Below are 20,376 nucleotides of genomic sequence, written 5' to 3'. Positions count from 1 at the left end.
GGAGCCACGATACACCAGCGGCTCGATCTATATCTGTTACCATGTGCTGTGTGAACAGCCAATCGTTCCTGTCCCGCTGCTCTATGATTTATGTGTTCAGCTCAGGCCTCTAATTGTCTTTCCTCGTTCTCAACAAGGTTTGTGTGCTTGTGTGCTCGCTGTATCCAGCAGGCTTGAATAGATTGATTGTCTTTTTAAGTCATGTTTCATCTTTTTCAGAGATCATTGTCACACTCCCCCCCCCCCCCCCCCCCCCCCCCAGTCGCTCTGTTCTCTGAATCTAACATCACACACAGAATCTCCTCATTAGCACATCATGCACTTGAATGATTTGAAATAAATGTTTTCATAGATGCTTCATTTTTTTTACATAATCAACCACCATCAGGCATCAATGATTCATAAAGAGGTGTCGGCAGAACACTGATTATTTTGTCCAAAATAATTTCAGTGTACAATATATTACCCCAATCACCGGAATAAGAAGAGAACCTTCACACCCCATTAAACCAGACTTAACGTAACAGACGAAACCTGATCAGCACTGGACTTCTAGGCCGTTACTATTATTGGAATTTGAGAGTTTTATAAATCTGTTAATGATGCATCGACTGAAAGCTTCCCTGTGGGAATAATCTTTTTTTTTTTTAATTTGTGTTTTGTAAGAATAATGTGAAAGATGATTTCTCAAGGAGAGATCTGCAGTTGAAAAGAAAAATCTAATTTCTCTGACATCTGTCACGTGACACTGAGAGTGCAATAGGTTCCGACTGATGCAGAACAGTTAAAATGCCTTTCCTGATCAGATACTGCATATTGCTCGGGACACCCTTACAAATCATTTCAAACGGCTTACTTCTGGCCTACAACGTCACAGCCGTCGCTCGATTGCATCTCCGGCTGCCTTTTGAGTTGAAGTTGAAGCGGCAGTGATTGAGTGAGCTGTTTGATAACTCTGCTGTTATTTTAACTCATGAACGAACTGACTTTTGGTTTTAGTTTTTGTCTACAGTGGTAGTAAACAAGTTTGGATTTCAGCTGATGCGCTCCGTAGAAAGTCGATGCATACCTGTTGCCCACCCATCACATCATGTAGATCCGTCTGTCCACATCCACCCAAGAGAAGCTCATTCTTTCTGAAGTGCCCTCTGATGAAATGTTAACCCCGCCCCATCAGCAGCTACACCCGGGACGGTCTGGAGTTATGTAACGCTGCTGGGCACACGTTATCAGGGCTGGTCTATAAACACGTTATTGCTCTGACAAGCACTCATAACATGCTTAACGGCGCTATTAATGAGATCGACTGCGCACAGACTGCAGCGTATCATTCGCTCTGCTGAGAAGGTGATTGTTGGCGACCCCTTCCAGCCTGGACACAAACTTTTTGAAATCTCTGCTCTCATTTTCTCCGTTGACTCTCTGTGGCTCTCCATCCCCCCGGGCACCTGTGTCACCTGTTTGCTTCAGGAGACACAAGTTCACACCTGCCCCCTCCAGCTTCCCACAGCTATTTGTGTCCACTACATCGCTCTTGCATGCACAAGCCTCATTCATCAGTTTCTATTCTTAGTCGTGTAATACTAAAGGCCATGTGCCAAGTCTTTGCTCACTACAAGTGTTCTTGGAGTCTTTGTTTGTGTCCGACCACGGTAAAAGCGTCAACAGAAGAGCAGTTTTCTAAGTGTACACTCTGTTCTATCCTACACAGCAGTCTGACACCATGGTCTGCTTGCCATTTAAAGGTGCCTTTGTGTCTAATTGAAGGTGAACTATAGATATATAACGATATGAGTTTTTCCTACGATAATTAAACAAACACAATAAAGCTCTCCACCAACAAATGAATCCAAACTCGGTCACATTTGTCCTGTTTTATCAGCAGCACGTTTTTACTATGCGTCACCCTCGCTTGCTGTTTGCACAACAACAACAAGCTAATTTCATGCTGTGTTTAGGAAACTAACAGCGGAAACCTCGGCCGTTCCGGTAAAAGGCAGGGACAGCTTTAGCTATTCATAGCCTTCCTCTTCTGAGCTCACAGCAGTGAACTGAACAGTCCCGCGAGGGACTGAGTGCAATCTGAGATGAGTCTAATGCTTCCCAGCGCAGCAGAGACAGACGCACATAAAGGGACCGGTGACTTCTTCCTCGAAGTCAAAGCCATTCGTTTTCACTGAGACGGACGAGTATGTGAGCCTCCTGAAGAAATGTTCTCATTTCACACGTCGTTCATTGAGGAGATTTTGAGATTTTGCACGGCCGATTCCTAATTTGTCACAGTGAAGATTAGCTGAAGACCGCATTTAGGCAGTGAAAAAGCCCGCTGGCACCTTTTAAAGCAGACAAAATGAAACTTCTTCTCAGGAATGTGTGTGTGACCAGTCGTGAACCTGTGACCTCATGTGCCTGACCGTGAACCGCCAAATGTAGCTGGTCGATAAATCAAGAATAAAGAGGATATCCAACAAAGCTTTAAACCCGAAATATTATTTCAAAGATTAAGGATTCTTGCCAAGTTTGTCATTGTGTTCACAGACCCCTTGTGTGTTTGTTGTGGACTACTTTGAGAAATGTACGTAACTGCTCCATGACCGCCATATGGTCTTAAATCACAATGTGCATGTTACGTGACAGGAAGGAAGTGTGTGCTCAGTTATGATGTATTAACTGCCTTGTGATGCACTGTAATTATGTAGCTCATATAATAATACTTCAAGTACATTAAAGTTATTAAAATCAATCCAATATAGGCTGTACAATAACAAGGAAATGGCTGCAACCAAGCTGTTTCTTTTCATTTGTACTCTTTTACAAAATAAGTATGAAATATTAAACCCTCTCTGTAATCTTTCTGGCCTTTTCACGTCTCAGGGGAATTTCTCTCTCCCCTTTTTAAAGAGTCTCGTTGCTCGGGTGAAGCCTTTGCCCCAGTTTCCTGAATGAACTATATTCCATTGTGTTTATTTATGTCATCTGTACGTCTGTTTCATGGATTGCATTAATAAATTACTCTTATTGGCCTTTAAAAAATATCAGTATAGCCCAATAGAGCCGATTAGTAAGCAATGCCTTAATCGTCTCCATTTTGGTGTTAAAACAACTTCACTGCCACGACTAATTTATGCAAAGTTGGCCCTTTTGCATAAAGAAGCTGACTTCTTACTACTTGTCTTCAAGCTTCACATGTATTGGAGGAAGTCATTGTTGCTAAAGAAGCCTTTAGAACTGCTTTGCATGCTACCAACCCACAAATCCAAGACTCGCACCACTTACTTTCTTTTCCAGAAGTCTTTATATTGCTACTTGAATGTTGAGTCTGTAAAATAAAATGTGTCTATTAAGTTGATGTGCTGTTTGAGTGTTTGTTTGAGCTTGTGTCGTGGTTTCAGAATCCATGGATTTGGATGTTAGGAAACCTAAAGACTAATGCATAGAGGACACGCCTCCTTTTTGTTTTACATAAAATCTCAGTGGTTATTGGGAGAATATTTTGATTCTGATCAACTAAAGACTCGGCTCAGTGGACTTTCAACGCTATGATACAAACTGTGTCCTCCAAAAGTGAGTTTTTTTGTTTAGAAACACACAGAGCTGCCAGCAAATGCTCAGCACTTGCACTCAAAGATACTGCCTGTGGAAAAATGGAAATATTACTTGCAAATCTAATATCAATAAAACTGTAGTACTTGTGATACTTGTACCATCTCATTTAAACATCAACCATCTTCAGACGAGAATCGTTTATTTGAAGGAAACAGTTTTGGCTGTTACTGGTTAAAATCCAGTGCTGACCCAGATTTTGTGTCCTGTTTGGAGGCTTTGTGTGAGTCAAGTCAGTTACATTATATCGCCCCATATCACAAATTTGCTCTAAAATCTGTACCTCACACTGCACCATCTCTTTGGTACAGAAGGAAAGCTCCACAATATATCCCTGGCTGTAATATTGTAATACTATGTGATTTTTAGAGCGACCCCGTAAAGAGGTTAAAAGGGTTTTTGAGGGTGAGATGGAATATACCAAATGTAACGAACCGCTGCTTCCAGTAGAACAACTTTTCTAGAAATGTCGAAACGTGTAACAAGATTTTGGGATGGAGCCTAATTTGGGAATCAACATGGGGAAAGATTTGGGCATGAGGCATGGAGTGGTGTCTTATACTGGGTCTGTTTCATCAAATTCTCAAAAGCCTGAAGAAAAGATTGCGGTTTGAACATCGGTAAAGCCTCAAGTGACGGCTCAAAACCCAGAGTTAAGGTATCCACATGTAGTTTTTGCAATCATATGTGTAAGTGTGAGGACATATGGATTGAAATATACTTCAAGCACAAGAGAGATGATGGTTTGATGGTGGCAGATTAGATAAGAGTGTGATTCCCGTCTGCGGCGCCGCTTCTGTGACTGTGTCGGAGGGAGACGCTGTCTCGTTGTAGATAAAGCTTTGAGGCCCATCGTTACATTACAGAAGTCAGCTTTGTGACTCGTGTGTTTATTCAGTAGGTTTCCCTTCATAATACAGAGGATGCATAGCAGCAAGACAGCGGCTCTAGAAGGTAAACGTGTCTTTTATTTAAATGCGGCTTGCAGACTCCTCTAAAGGACAGTTGTTTGACATGCTTCTGGTACATCTAAGCCGCGTTTTGCTTTTGCATTTGACAGATTTGGATTTAGGAACCTGGAATACAAGTAGCTCTCAAGGCTTTTCGGCCCATCCGTCTTCATGTGAGACTGCTTCCAACGCCGTGTGATCTGAAGCCAAACACAATCACTCCCACCTTTCTTTCCTGCTCTGCTGCTGAGCAGCGATAGCGTGGCTCCAAGAGCAAATGTTTAATCTCCATTATTTTACATCAGGGGCCAGAATAGAATACGGTGAAGGCTATTCACGATTATCTGGGAGGAAACAAGCAGTTGAGCGTGTGTGTGTGTGTGTGTGTGTGTGTGTGCGCGCAATGATTCTTTCTTTCTTTCTAACAGTCGTTTGATGTTTGCTTCAGAAACACAAGCTGAGTGTGGACACCAGTAAACAATTGACATATTTTAACAATCTGTCTTTTTGTGTGTGTGTGTGTGTCTCTTTGCAGAATGCCAAGTCCTTCTCCTCCTCAGACAGCCTAGCGAAGGTCCAGGAGGTAGCAAGCTGGCTTTTGGAAATGAACCAGGATCTGCTGTCGGGGGGCAGCAGCAGCAGGCGGAGTCGGGGGCCGGGGGGTCCGGCAGTGCGAGGTAACGCCTCCTCCACGGCCCGGGCACCCCAGCAGGCAGCAGAGGAGGGTGATGAGGATGAGCACATGAACCGGGTAGTCGAGGAGGAAGAGCAGCTGCAGCAAAGGGTGAGGCCACCTGACATTCAACGAATAATACGGCCGTCCTGTGGGAGGGTTTGAAATACAAGCCTTTAATCTAAATTGGATTAGCGAACTGTAAGATGAAGTGTGAAGATGCATGTTTCAAATCGATGTAATTGTGTAAATGTGTAAATTAGATTTAGGCCTGCGCTGTGTTACCAATTAGGAACTTTTCGGCAAGTATAACTACAACGGATTTAATTTAGCATCAGACCTTTCCTCTGAGGCATTGAATTTAATTAAATTTTCTTTTTCTGGCCCTTCACAGCCTGAGGCGTCGCAGGTTGATGGCGAGCGAGAACAACCATGGGCGCCAAGTGAATCGGGAGCCAGCAACGGCCCTCGGGGAGAGGAGGACGGGGAGGAAGACGAGGAGGGTCCGCCAAACGAAGTGAACGGGGGAGAGAAGGGAGCCCGATGGATGTGGGGGCCGGAGCAGAGGCGACTACGAGGCCAGCCGCTGGGCGAGGAGGACGACGACGACGAGGAGGAGGAGGAGGAGGAAGAGGAAGAGAACAACAACAGCAGCGGCCACCAGGAGGAGGAAGAAGAGGAGGAGGAGGAGGAGGAGGCGGAGGAGGAGGAGGAGGAGAGGACAGAGGGCGGGGAGGAGCAGGGACGGGAGGAAGAGGAGAGGGAAGAGGGCGAGGAGGAAGAGGAGGATGAGGACGAGGAAGAGATGGACCAAGACAGTGATGACTTTGAGCATTCTGCGGAGAGTGGGAGGGAAGAGGAAGAGGAGGAGGAAGGAGAGAGGGAGGAAGGGCTGCGGTCTCCCTCGCTCAGGAACAATGTGTCTGCCCCCAATAACAACCTGGACTCGGGTTGTACTCACCAAAGCTCTTCCAACAAGAAGGTAAGCACAGCTGCTTTTTGTTGAACAGTTTTCGTTGGAAGCACTCTACCTTCCGCTGAAGAAATAGTTCCTGTGTAAACCGTTCACAGGGAGTTCTGGGAATCCTCCACAGTTAACGGGGTCACTGGTTCTGGAAGAGAAGTCGCTACTATTGGCAACACAAGTAAAATTCCATTCACCTCCGTTGTATCTCAGAGACGGGAACCATAAATGTTGAGCAAATAAAACATAAATCCTTTGCAGACCTCAGTTCCAAAACATGCATCATTTGCTTTAGAGTTCCTGCAGCAGACACAGACGTTTGTCACAGGCAGGTTTTGGTTATGATCACACCGCTGCTGTGAAAACTCCACACAATGTGTCGTCATATTTACAACAGCAGCGCCCTCTTTTGGCATCAGTGTGTCACTGCACTGCAAAGTCCTGCCGTGTTCCAAGCGGTGACGAAACCTTCCCAGTAAGAGGGATTAGGGTACTGGAACTACATTTCATATTTAAACATGCACATACAAACCAATGACAAGTGAGGCTTGAATAGGACAGATCTGAAGTAATAAGAGATTAAACATACGCCTGGACTGAGGGGCGTTTAAGACTGGGGAGAAGGTATGAGACAACCTCACCAAATCCTGATTTATTCATTCACGTTCCCTCTTGGCCACGTGACATTTATTGCCGCTGCTCTCGTCTCGTTCCAATCACGTCGCATTCCTTCACAATCTTGTGTCACTCATGAGTGAATGTTGACAGTTACAGAACTTCTACCCAAACTTTGGGGAGGAGGAAGTTTGATGAAGTGATGCATTCATGTTGACTCTCTGAATAAGAACTCCCTCACCTGAGAGCACCTGAAAACATGACGAATATATAGATACTACTTCCCATTTGCAAATCAATGCAAAGTTATTATCACCTTGTATCCTGTTGGGACTGGTCCCTTCCATCGGTCATGAGGGTTTATTAAATGGTTGAATAAGTATTCAAAGGATGTCAATCATATGCTGTAATCTTTACAGTCAACATATTTCAATGTAACTGAACACCTAATGGGAGATTATGGACTGATGTATTGGATTGTACTCTCTACCAACATCGCCGTCAAAGCTTTAATGACTGAATCTCAACCACATCCGTCCACCGCAGGACAAAAAGGATTTTTCAACTCGTTCTCCAAATGATGATGGTAGCCATTGGTGACCTGGAAAGGAAATAGAGTTGCAATTTGAGTAACGGGTTACTAATCTCAAAAGTTAGTTTTTTATTGTGTAGCCGTGGGCGGAATATATTCTGTTATCCTGACGGTTAAAATAGTCTTTGAGGATTCTGGAAATCCATTAAAAGCAGTGTAAGTGTTAGATGACCTTCTTAAAACAGAGCCTGAACCTAAACGTACACGTGACTCTCCATCACAGAACCAAGCTTAATTGCGTATTGAACTCATTGTAAAACACACTTCATTTGAACTCGACAGATCAAATAAAATTCACCAAAAACGTCTTTGTTAGTCTTTCCCCTCCTCCCAACAATCCCCATTGATTCACAGTTGGATGTGAAAATATGGCGACTTTACAAGCTGCTTTTCCTCGCTGTGTCTCTGCTGTTGCTGAGCAGAGACTCTCACTTGTTCTTTGGAGGCAGACCATTAAATTAGCTCAATAAAATAGCGACGTGCACGGCTAATTGCCCATTGCCGATTTATTTGTCAAGTTGCTCGACCCTTCAGAGGGCCGACATCTTACTAAGACACAGATTGCTCCACTCGATGGAGAGATAAAAGCTTAATCATATCACATTTCCCTTCATTTCTGAGAGGAAAGATGACGTAAAGCACATCCCGTTGCTATCATCAATACCAAAACACACAGAGGAGGGTCTGGATGAATGCGGAATTTCAACATTAGTCACCAGTGTCAATAAAACAGCTGCTGTGTGCGGTCACAATTGAAAAAAATGATAAATTCCGGGGCCATTTTGTCATGCAGTTTGTGATGGCGGAGTCCCAGCGCTGTGTTTAGCAATTCTAGCTCACCGTCCTCCTCGCGAGACACTTCATTCATGTGTAGAGCGCACAGAAGCCTGTTTTAGGACACGGTGAAACTCCAAGCACACGTTCATGCCTCACTCACAGTTTGCTGACCTGGCGAGTGAGGAGGAGCGCTTGATGTTCAAAAGACGAGTGCAACAGATTGTCAGCTATTTTCGCCGTAACGGAACCGATGTGCTGAGTTTGATTTAGGTTTAATACCATCACAGCACCGTTTGTCCTTTAGACCCCGTTGCTTATAATAGTCCGTAAGAGTTGTTGGAGGATCAGGATCACTTCAGCAGATGGTGGTGTGAGTATATTAAGAGTAAAAACCCTCTCACCAGTACAATTCTTTGTTTCCATTCGAGTACTAACTATATTGTACATTTGTGTTATTTATGTAAATTAAAATCCGCAGCAGCAATTAGCCCCAAATATAGCAGATATTTATACTACGTGTGATGTAACCATACTCCTGTTAACAATGTTTATTGTTTATTCATTCTCCTTACTAGACCCGAGATAATACACCGTCTCAACAGACAGAAATGACTAAAGCGGTGACAGATACACTGCTCTCCCCTCACCCTCCTGACCGTCGCTGCACGACGCTGAAGTTTAATTATTGCGGTTGAAAAGCACGCGTCTCTCTTAACACAGTTGTTTCCTGTATTATATGTCATACCTGTGGTCTCGATATAGAGTGGTTTTATGCGTGTGTGTCTGAGCCTTTGATGGAGACACTGTCCTTGCTTATATTGGCCTAAATATAGCAGTTAGTCTGAATTTGCTCCTGAGTGCCTCTTACCATCGGACACAGCTGTTTGTCAGTCACCGCAGTGGGCCAGCTGACTTTGATGTTGACTGTTCAAATATTGTTCAGCTGTGGGTCTTGTGTTCTCGGAGTTAGGAGCGGTGGAGAGGGGATCGGCATTTATCGACGGTTCTCGTTTGAGATATTTACACTCGCTGTGTTTCAGGTGAAACATGCCGGTGTAGGTGACGGCTTCTGTATGTGACTGAAGGTTGAAGGACCTGTTTTTCTACCCACTTAAACCATAGTGCAGTGGTAGAGGTAGTAGAAGATGTATCACCTTCATATATGTTACACATTTAAAGGTTGTGTGTATACTCTTATATGTAGGCTTGCAGACTGTGATATGTGCATTTTGACAGCTGCAGTATCCATGAGCCAAACGCTGGGTTGTGACGGAGGATCAGGACCCATGTTTGGACCAAAAATGTGTCTGTCCATGTGGGGTCAGGCGACATCCACAAGCACTGCATGTGTGGCGGAAGTGTGCGAACACAAACGTGTGTAAAGTGGAATTAGCACCATAAAAAGTTCTAATAGGATGTTGAGCTTTCTGTGCATGTCTTCACATGTCCCCGTTGAGGACATATTGTGTTCCCAGGATCCAGGATCCCCCCCCCCCCCCCCTTCTTACTTGCCATGCTTGTTTTTTTGACCCCGAGCCAACGGGGTGATACTCGGAGGGTCACCTTTTTAAATTCTTTAAGAGCTTCATGAATCAATATTCAAGCCGTGGATCAACATCTCTGCGGGTTTAATGTGCAAAGATATTCTGCAGTTGAGTCTGAACTTCATTTAGATTTTCATCTCAGATGCCTTTCTATTCAAGGGCTCCAAGAAGGGCATGCATCACATGACATTTTAATGACAGAATATGCGGTGCTGAGTGAACATGAGGCGTGTATCTGAAGCGGGTGTTGATGTCTGCAGAGTGTGTCGCATACATTAGCCTCTGGGAAAGCAGAGCACTTGACGGTAGCAGATGGGTTGAATCTTATATCCTATATAGTGGAGTACATGTTTACTGGAAACTGTTAATGATCCCACAACTGATGGAAAATGCTTCCACTCCTTAAAGGGTTACTATGCTCATGTTGCATTGGCTTTATGTCTTTGCAGTGTGGGTGGGTATGTGCAACTGGCAAAGTGATCCTATAAGTTGTTTCACAGGATTTGAAGTATTCGTTGCCCCACATACTGTGAATTCATGTTCAGTCTGTGAACATTGAGGAAATGCTGTCGTACAGTAGCTAATGAATTGACCGTTATTACAGAAGGCTGGTGAGAACTCACAGCAAATGTCAATATACATTTATTCTACTAAGTCTGCTTTGGTTTGAAACCCTTTCTATTGCTCAGCTTCTCAGAGGAAACAGCAGGCAAGCGTGACACATTTAAGCTACTTTATTATTTGTTGGGCTGTAGGTAAATTAGGAATTTTATGATTGCGTTCCACTTTTCTTTATTTCCGTGACTCAGCATGAATTGTTTTGCAATCAGAAATGGCAATTTTTCAGGCAATTGAATGTGTTTTACTGTTCTACTGAAATAACTTTTACAGCTGCGATTTAGATATATATTAATTTTACACGGCACAGGAGACGACCTTTTTTTTTTAAACGTAGCGTATTTTTCCAAACCAAAACTAATCTCCAAGTCTTAAAATCTAAAAGTTCTGTTAAACTGTCATAGTTTAAAAAAATATATATGATAAGAATAAACAGGAACATATTATGCCCATGTTAGGCTCCATGCAGTACTCTGCTGCCCCACCATCTTCGAGTGTATTTGAACTCATCACTCGTGGCTAATTACTAAGGCATTCTGTGATCTTACAGGATTAGATGTCTCACACTGATTCATCAGAGACCTTTGGTGGCAAATGGATCTGCAGAGCTACGATAAGACAAAGGGGCCGGGGCATGAGTGCATTGACAGCGCGACACATTAATCTCAATGCTGGCTAAAAAAAGCCGTAAATTATCTGGATTAAAAGAATATATAAATCTTGTGAGATGTGTGACTGATATGTACAGTTTGTCTTGACTAAAAACAAATTTCTGTATCATTTCAGCCTCTCTCTTCAGCCATCAGGGTAGTTACATCTACGTCTAGATCATTGAATGTGAAGTAAGAGTGTCTATTTAACTCTAAAGTGTTTGTAGCGTCCATAGTTGCTCAGATATCCTTCTCCTCTTTGTGTCATGGCTGTTCAGATTTCCAAAGCTCTTACTTTTTGAACATTGATACAGGGACATTTAAAGAGAGAGGTCAGCTCACTTTGATGCTTATTGGTTAACGGCTTTGGGGACGCGGTGACGTCTATAGACTGCTCCTGCAGGCTGTTCAGAATGTGAACATTTGTTATGTATTACAGTTTGAGATGGGAATGAGCACCAACTCGTCAGCCAAATAGTTTTTACCGTTGCAAACTTGCACACACACACACACACACTGTTCACTGTCGGTAATTAAATGTTTTTCCGAAGGAAAGGCAGCCGGCTTATTGTAGGTGGCATCTCCCACACACTGGCCTTGTCACACAGGCAGAGATGAGCCACAAAGGACCAGTGTTCTTATCCGCCCACATGAAAGCAACTCGTTGAGTCACCAGCAATATATATTGACGGCAAATTGTCTTCACTGAAGCTCTCATTATATACTGATGCACTTCCACAGGCCTGTTGAATTGGTTGTTTCCCAGCAGACATTTCTTTACTGAAACCTGAGGGGAGGAATATTTATCACAGCTGCTCATCTGTCTTCGTTGACACGATTAGTTAGTTTAATCTAATTAAGACATTAAATCACAAATGACAAACAACAATTCCAAGACTTCTTTACACACATAGTTTTTTTGTTACATGGCAAAGATGCAAGTTTCATGGTTACAAGGCGACATCATGCTAACAGCAAACCAATATATGTCCCAGCCAACGAGAGGAAGTCACCAGTGCAGCTAAGAGGTAATCCCGCACTGGCTTCCCACTTGCTGCCACTTGCTATTCCTGGGTCGTCTAATTCTGCTGCAGACGGTTGCTAATTGCGTTCTGTGCAGCTTCAGATAAGATTTGAAATTTTTAGTAAAAATCCAAGTGTGCTAATTGATGTCAACACCACCAGTCGTTGAGACTTGGATCATTGCCTCGGGTAGGCTTTGCTCAAATGATTCTTGGAAAACAAAAAGAGCTGTTCTTTTGTTGCGCGCGCGTGTGTGTGTGTGTGTGTGTGTGTGTGTGTGTGTGTGTGTGTGCGCCCACCACTCCTGCAGGCTCAGCATGTTGGTTTTTTTGTCAGTGGCTTTTTTTCTGCTTTAGAAGGTAACAACAAAGGCACATGGACCAAAAGGATTTGCCCTTCCACGGTAACATACAGCGACAGTAACGCTGCAGCTCGTCTGTGCGGTCACAAGTCTGTTGCCTGCAATGACCATCAGGTTCGGGATGCAGCAGCCTAGTTTAGTTGTGATTTGTATTTTTGCATTGTGCAGCTTTAATTTGCACTTCAGAATTGGTTCAGGTGTTTTGAAGCGGGGTTGTATGAGGTGCTTTACCATAGTCTGTGTATTACTATAGCAGACGTACTATCACTTTAATATTCTCAAGAAAAGCGTCCTGGTCGTGTGTTCATAAGGTTCCAAGCACAGTCACAGTCAGATTCTTGTAAAAACAGGATATTGTTGCATCGGGGTGATTTTGCATTGTTGTTCCAGTCTTCGACTCCAGAGGGAGGCAGTGGTCTGAGAGTCAGTGGTCTGAGAGTCGCCTGCCTACAATAATCCGTGACCCACAGGTTGTGGGTGCTTGTTGCAGCTGTGGTCAGACTGCACCCCCGGCTTCATCCAGTAATGAACCATCGTCTGTCTCACATGGACCAGTGCGTGAAAGCTTTCTCCAGTAATACCGTTGATGTCTGGCAGAGGCTTTAACTTCATTGCTTGCTGATTTAGACACCGTGTGGTGGTGAATAGCAATTTTTGAGCTGGAAACCTTTACTTGCATCTACTATATGAATATTTAAATGTTATAAACTATGCATCGCTGCATGTTTGGGTAGCACAATGCATCATCCAATGCAGACTGCAGAACATGTGCCTCAATGGTTCTATCCCGTAACTAAATTACCATAAATGTGCATCATGTACCGGTAATTCAGTTATCTCCGTCTAAAAAAAGATTTTCTACTCACAAAGTCACCTCACGCTCTCAAGAGCTGCAGAGATGAAGTACGGGTGATATTGGCAGCACTGAACCAGCAGGAATAGTGTGCAGTGCTGTTAATATGCTGTACATTTTTCTATACTGATACGAGTAAAAACGTTTTGCCTGTTCCGTAGCTTGAGTTGAACACTGGTTCAACTGCAATATTACTACTGCTAGGAGCTAAATGAGCGTACCAGTATGCAAACACAACAGCCTCTGCTTTACTTCTAAATCTAAACACTGTTATGTAAGTAATAGTGCATACAACTTAAGTTTATCATTGTTTCACAGCTGACGTGAGTCCCCTCACTCAGTTCACCAGGAGAGTTTGTTTACGATGTTCACGGTTCTTTTTTTGTCCATTTTTCAATGGATTCGAAAGAAAGAGGTCACTTGCGTGACACGATGCTTCTTTGAATGTTAATACCTTTATACTACAGAGGATGACCTACTGTGCCCCCCTCTCATAGGGTCTACATCAGCAGACTACCCCGTCATCTCAGTTGCGCTGAAAAGCAGGGAGTGATTTGTAAGTGTACCGAGTTACTAGAAGCCAAACATTCTCGACCTCTGGCACTACAGGGATTGTAAACTCAGTGACCAGCCAGTGATACCGGGCCTCAAAGAAAGCAGACATTTACCCCTTTAATAGCTTCGTTAGTGGACTTTACGGGCAATTTATGAGCTTGTACAACAGTAACCATGCGGACATTTCTTTGCTTAATTATTAGCGTCAGTTTGTAGCTTCATACTCAACACAGTTTCTCCCATTTTTCCACCAGTGGAATATCGTTTGGGTTTCTTGGTTATGCAAAAGCAAACAGAAATACAACACACACAACCAAAATGGCATGATAGATAATGTTTTAACTTATTGCAGAGGCCTCCAGGGTGAGCATGATTGCATGGCTTGCCATTTAACGAGTTACTTTGGGCCGATCATGTTGTAGCAGACTGGAACAGTGAGTCTGTCACATAGCTTTATGGCCTAAGATTAGTCCGAAAGCTCAAGTAACCTCCGCAAGGCCCGGGGCGAGTCACAGAGTCGCAGCCGGTCACAGGCGCCTCATCGGCCATTTAACACTGCATGTGGACTATTGTCAAAAACGGTTTGCAATCTGAAAGGGAAAATGAAATTATTGTAAGCCAACCGTTCACGTGATTGAAATTCTAAAAGCATCACTTGAGGATATTCAATGAGGCCTGTTGTCAGATCCTTTTTTTTCCTCGTATGTCTATATAGAAAGACACTGGTCTCTGTGTTTGTCGGTGTAAATTTTAAATACAGAACTTCAGCTCTTTACTAGTCGTTGAGTACGGAGGTGTGGTGAGGACCTGACACAGCAGGCTAAACCTAAAGTGCCAAAAAAAAAGCCAACTGATCAAACAAATTGAGTCGTCTGACGTTATCTGCAAAAATGTGTACATGTGAATACACTGCTGACATGCATGCACAGTAGACTGTACTATATTCTGCTCTCATGGTGAAGTACGGTCACGTTACATTTCAGTCCTACAAACAATCGCTCCCATAAACTCTGAGGCAGCTGTGTTTGCAGGTGAAGTTATTTTTCTAGTGTTTTATCACCATTTTTAGGACATTATCAAACCACCAGACCACAAACTGTAGCGTCACTCTCTCACTCTGTTCATAGTCTGCGACTGATCCCAATCGATATTTATGTTTTACCTGCTGCAGAGCGATGATGTCATGGGGCACGAGGGTTTCCTTTAATGGAGATGCAATGTGACCGACTCCAAAACAAATCGACGGCGGAAGTTAATTTCACACACTTTTTCGTCACCACCACGAATCGATTGAGTCTCATTAAATGCTTGGAATACAAATTGTGGATGTGATTGATTTAAAAGCGGCAAACTGGAAGCCTATAAAGTTTGTCCTTGCTCGGCACACGAGTTAGAAAAATAAGAAAAGTCTACTAAATGGGTTGAAATTACTACTTATTTGCTCATCCGACTGTTTAGTCGGGGAGCTTCTATCACCAACAGCCGCTGCTGTTTGTTCAACATGCTCAATTGGCTGAACAGCTGCCGATAAGGCGCCAACTTACTCCAATTGTGCTGAACGTACTGTAAAAACTATGGGCGTTGGTCCGCTCAATGGTGGCCCTCGGCCTACTCTGATAGATGTTGTGGCTCCGTAATCCTCCTCAAACAATGGTGGATGTGAGAATAGAAGAGAGGTTAAGCCCCGTAGGTCTGTCTGTCACCATGTGTTCAGACATTTAAATGCACACAGGGAAGGCTGTCTCCTGCCACTTGCTCTATCTGTAGATTTCCACATATTCATCAGATTCTCAGCTGTTTCCTGTTTTATTTTCTGTAGAAATCAGCATAATCTGCATTAATATCTTTTCTCAGTTCTTAACGGTTGCACCTCTTGTTGCGCCGATAGACGTTTATAGCGTCACTGCACTAGTGCCTCTTTGTGTATGACGGTTTAGATAGAAAAAGACCAACATCCTGCTTCTTCTAGCTGCATGCGAGTCCATCCCTCTTGATACTTGGTCAAGTGAATCATTGTTTAAGTGCATGTGTCACGCATACTAACATTGAACTACTGTGGGATCGTCTCCTGAAATATCCTCCGCCTCTCTGCTGACATAGACAGAGTTACTGACATTCCTGGACACCTTGGTTCATGGGAGAGCTGGAGAAGGCCGGCGGAAAACAAATCCTTCAAAACAAAAACAAAGCTTCAACGCTGACGAATGTGATCCGGACGAGGATACTGAGGAGTTTCGTTGTATGCTGACATGCTCTTGTGGCGTAGAGTTAACCGGGCTCAGGGATGATGTGGTCCACTAAGTTGGGAGGCACGGGGGGGTGGGGGGGTGGTCAGAGAATGACCACAATGAGGAAGCTCTCCGGACTCATGGGGCTGCGTCAGACGCCTGCTGGTTCACATTCCACCACCGAGGGGGCCATGAGAGCAGATTCCCCAGTGCCCGTCTGAGGGGGAGTGGCTGAGTTGGGCCATCCTCTTTTCAGGCCCTGACGGCAGCTGCCTTGCCTGGCTTGGGTGCAACAGTGACCTCACACCTCCAGAGATATTTTAAAGGGTGCCAGTCAGCAGGGAGATGAGTTCTGAGTAGGTAGGTGCAGCATTGAGACGTCTGTCCCCATGATTGAGAGGTCCGAGGAAGGTCCGACATTCATGTGAGAGAAGTCGTCCGCTTGTGACAATCGTCGGCCAGGTTTGGGAGCTCCCTCTGGGATATGATCCAGTAGACGGCCTGTTTTGCAATGCTGAAGCATTGCCCTCTTGCCCGTTTCTCGTCTGGGGCTCGGAGAAAGATGCCAAATGTTGCCTTTGGGAAAGAGAAGACGTCGTCCCACGTGCCGCTGGAGAACCAGGCAGACCCCAAGCACGTTGCCGAGGAACCCTTACCCCCTCAGAAAGTACTCAAGATATTCAGCCTGAACATCATCGCACAGGGTTTGCCTTTCTGCCACCGACGGGTGAGTTTTGTACGTATTAGGCCAGTCACACGGGTCGAGTTCAGTTGAGTAACGGAACCTAAAAATGTCAAAGGTCACCTCTTGCCCTCTTTCCCCTTGGTTGTTGTCGCTTTGTGTTACTGCTGTTTAATCGAAGAGGAGGATCTAAATTTGAGTTCCTTGGCTACCTTCATTAAAGTCACACCCCCTCAAAGCAAACGAGCAGAAAACCTTCCCTTTTAAGGATTACTTGTTTGAACTTTAATAACTAATCGTTGTTGCATTGCTGTAATGTAAGGTGGATGGACAGATTTGTTTGTCCGATGTACTTCAATCGTTTCAGTACGTCCACGGATACAAACGTTCTCTGTCCTCTGCTCCACCCATGACGGGCGACGGGCACCAACATATAACCTTAAAAAGGCCGTCGCCCAATGATCCTATTTTTAGGTCATGTTTTAGATGAAGATATGTAAAAAAAAATGCATGCGTTAATTGGAGAGAAAATTAAAAACAAATGTTTATGGAATAATTACCACAAAAACTCTTGTTTGGTAATTAACATCTTTAATATTCAGATGAATTGATCCTTTGGTTTTATTATAGATACGGTTATATGATTTTTTAATAACTTAATCTAGTTGTCTTGAAATGTAAAATAAATACATTGGTGGTGTTGCCTTCATTGGGAGATGTGTTTGCGTTCTAGTTTGTAATTCCTCTCGTGTGTTAGTTGTTGAAGGTTGAAGCAGTTCCAAAACATCATTACGCTCCAACTATGACATTGGCAACTCCTTCCCCTTTAAAATCAAACATGGTTGCCTGTTAGCAACTATAACGGTAACACTGCTTGCATTAAAAGTCTCCTTTTGATAAATTATTAAGATTAAACTTCCATTTCAAGTGAGATGCTTCTTGGCGAGCCCAGGGCCCCGTCTGAAAGAATGAACCGTCTAAATGACGCTCATCTCTCCATGTTTTCTCACCGGCAGTCTAACGCTCAAACACGAAGAGAGTAAAGGTACGATCATCACATTTTAATTGATATTATGAAATGTAGATTAATTAAATGAACCTGATTTATTCAGATAAATAATTTATCCATGCTGACATTTGAGAATTCAATTATTTTGTGCTCATGTCAGTTTTTTTAATAAATCCCCCAAACTCAAAATGTAAAAAACCCAAAACATTCACTGTCAATATCTAGTATGGTTTATTAAACATGTAAAGCAGGAAATAAATATACTTCCTGATACTTAACATGCGTTTGCTTTTTTAACATTATATATCGGCCTCATATACTTGACCAACCTGGTTTTAGGGTCACTTTAATGTGTCCGAGTTGACTAGTCAGGTTTATAATTAAATATAAAGCCGAGGACATCTTGGCGAAAGGCTCACCAGCTGCTTTTGTACGGCTGCATCTGACCTCTGAATGTGGTGCGGACAGTTTCTTTATTGTCACTAAAGATACAGAGATGGGCAGTTAAACCATTGCAGTCCCGTCTGTCAGGAAAGAAATGGAGATAGATTGGGGTGGTGAGGAGAACGGTTGTGAAACAGACTAAAATAGAAATAAGGGAAGATGTCACAATGATGGAGAAGTGTCTGCGTGTCCTTTAGTCTCTGGGATCAAAGCGTGCCGCTGTGTTCACCAGCTTTATGAAACAACGGGTCTAATACAGAGATTTAGTTTAAATGAGTGCTGTTTATGCAGCAGTTCAACAGTAGTTTCAAAGAATAGCTGAGACGGACCAGCAGGGTTCTTTAGATAACCCAGCCACGGCTCGAAATGGCAAAGCGGCATTGATTTCTACAATGACATCAAATATGATGAAGGTAGACAAAGAGGGCGGCTGTGTGTTGCACCTCTCTTTTGACATTAAGATGTCCTGCATGATCCCTGATTACGTCTCTACATATAGGCTGTATCCTTTTATAGGATGAAGACGTCATATTGAGCATCAAAGACATTTGGTCTGGTCTTTGGTTGAAGAACTACACTCCCATCAGCCTCAGCTTTGCTTCAGCCGAGCCGTTCTGACTCTCATTCATGCATGTGGGGTCCAAAATTCAGTTTCTAGCTTCCCTGCCATCTTCTGGCTGCTGGATGGAAAGAATTTACTCGACAGACATATTGGTTTTTTTTACCAGCCAAAAATAAAAAATTGCGTTTTACACAATTGCGTATTTCTATAACTACTATTTAACATGTCGTCATTGTCTCATATGCGATTCTCAATCAATATATTAGTAGTGTGCAGTAATTATAGTAGTAACACTCATGTTAATTCAACCGTTTCTACACCAAAGTCTTAACACATTTGATTTGATCAATTCAGTAGTATTTACCTTTCAGCTCACAAAGGGTATTTTTTAAGGAGGTTGAGAATATAGCAATGATGGAGAAATTAACCAAACAGAAAAAAGTTAAAATAAGTTCAGAGTAATAGTAGTCCTATGTTTTTTATTCTGTTGTAACATGTTCAATCTTCCTCAGACAATTCTCTCTTTTTCCTCCTTGTATCCGCTTTAGCTAGAACGCCACGGTAGTGCTGCTTTTATTCCACGAATATTTATTTTCATATTCTTTTTTTCAATACATATTCAAATACAGACTATTTTTTGACAGCCTCATTCCACATCTGCCACACTTTACATATAGCATGGTTGGGAACAGCAGTGAAGAGATCTGTCAGGATGATAATTCATTTGAATGTTACAGAAAGAAGAACTGGGGAAAAGCACAGCGTGGAGCTCTTTAATCTGTGTGCCCGTGGATCAGACTAAGGCACCTTTGCTTCTGCTCAGCAACACTGTTACTTTTGATCGTTTGCTTTTCATGTTTAGAAAGGCAAGCACATCAGGAAGCTCTCGACTGAGAAGAGGGAACCGGAGCTTTACGGTTGTTTGTGAAGTGTGTTCACCAAATGGAGGAAGCCTCGTTGGCTGGGCCTGAAACTACCGCTTCATAAGGAACAAACTATTCTGTAAAATACATATTTCAATGCTTCTACTGTCTGCTTTATAATTCTTTATTTTATTCCAATTTAAAATGTTCATGTGGACTTGGACATGGGAGCTTTCTATGAGGCGATGTCGTATCTATAATGTCTCGTATCTTAAAGTGAGATCTTCTCCGGCCCGAACACTTCTCCCACTGTACTGATAAAGATAGTCCGAGGTTACATTTCCAATTAAAACGTGACCAGGAGAAGCCAAACCGTATTTCCGGCAGCCAAAATGAGCATCCAGCTGTTGCAGGATATAGCGATCAAGATATAGAACATTAACAGCAGGGCATTTTAGTTGAGGTATTGCTTTTCTCGCCCACCACACCCTGCACTGCAGGCCTGTTGAGTAAGGCGATCTGGACCTGCCCAGAGCAGCTATGTGTGCATCAACCGCTATCGGCAAGATGCATTTGCTGCCTGAGCAGGTGTTGTGGGTGTGTGGCAACTTTCCTTAGCCAGATTGAAATCAAGCCTCTGGGTTTCCTGTGGTTTTGTCTCCACAGCTATTGTCTTTTCTTTTCTTTTGTTCGGTTTATTTATTATTTGCTTCATTTGTTGGTTTTTCTCCGTCTGTCTTGAACAAATGTGTGAGCCTAAAGCTGAGTTTTATCAGTTAATGAGTACATTTCTATGCATATTTAGCTAAT

At 43.2% G+C, this 20,376-nt stretch overlaps 1 protein-coding gene across 4 annotated transcripts in view; it reads left to right on the top strand.

Moving 5' to 3' along the window:
• Positions 1 to 20,376, top strand: part of fbxw7 (F-box and WD repeat domain containing 7) — a 94,996-nt gene that overhangs the window by 24,138 nt on the left and 50,482 nt on the right. For 2 of the 4 annotated variants that reach the window (XM_079278068.1, XM_079278071.1), the window contains exon 1: positions 16,345 to 16,742. In XM_079278068.1, coding sequence (XP_079134194.1) covers positions 16,518 to 16,742 — 225 coding nt within the window. In that variant the 5' untranslated portion in view covers positions 16,345 to 16,517. Of the gene's footprint in view, positions 1 to 5,088; positions 5,338 to 5,620; positions 6,209 to 16,344; positions 16,743 to 20,376 lie in introns of those variants that run through there. The other 2 variants (XM_079278067.1, XM_079278069.1) reach the window with 2 other exon arrangements.

This window comes from Melanostigma gelatinosum, assembly GCF_949748355.1.
Source record: "Melanostigma gelatinosum genome assembly, chromosome: 11".
Lineage (NCBI taxonomy): Eukaryota > Metazoa > Chordata > Actinopteri > Perciformes > Zoarcidae > Melanostigma > Melanostigma gelatinosum.
Note: the sequence above shows the minus strand (reverse complement) of the source record. Positions and strands in the feature narration are given on the sequence as shown.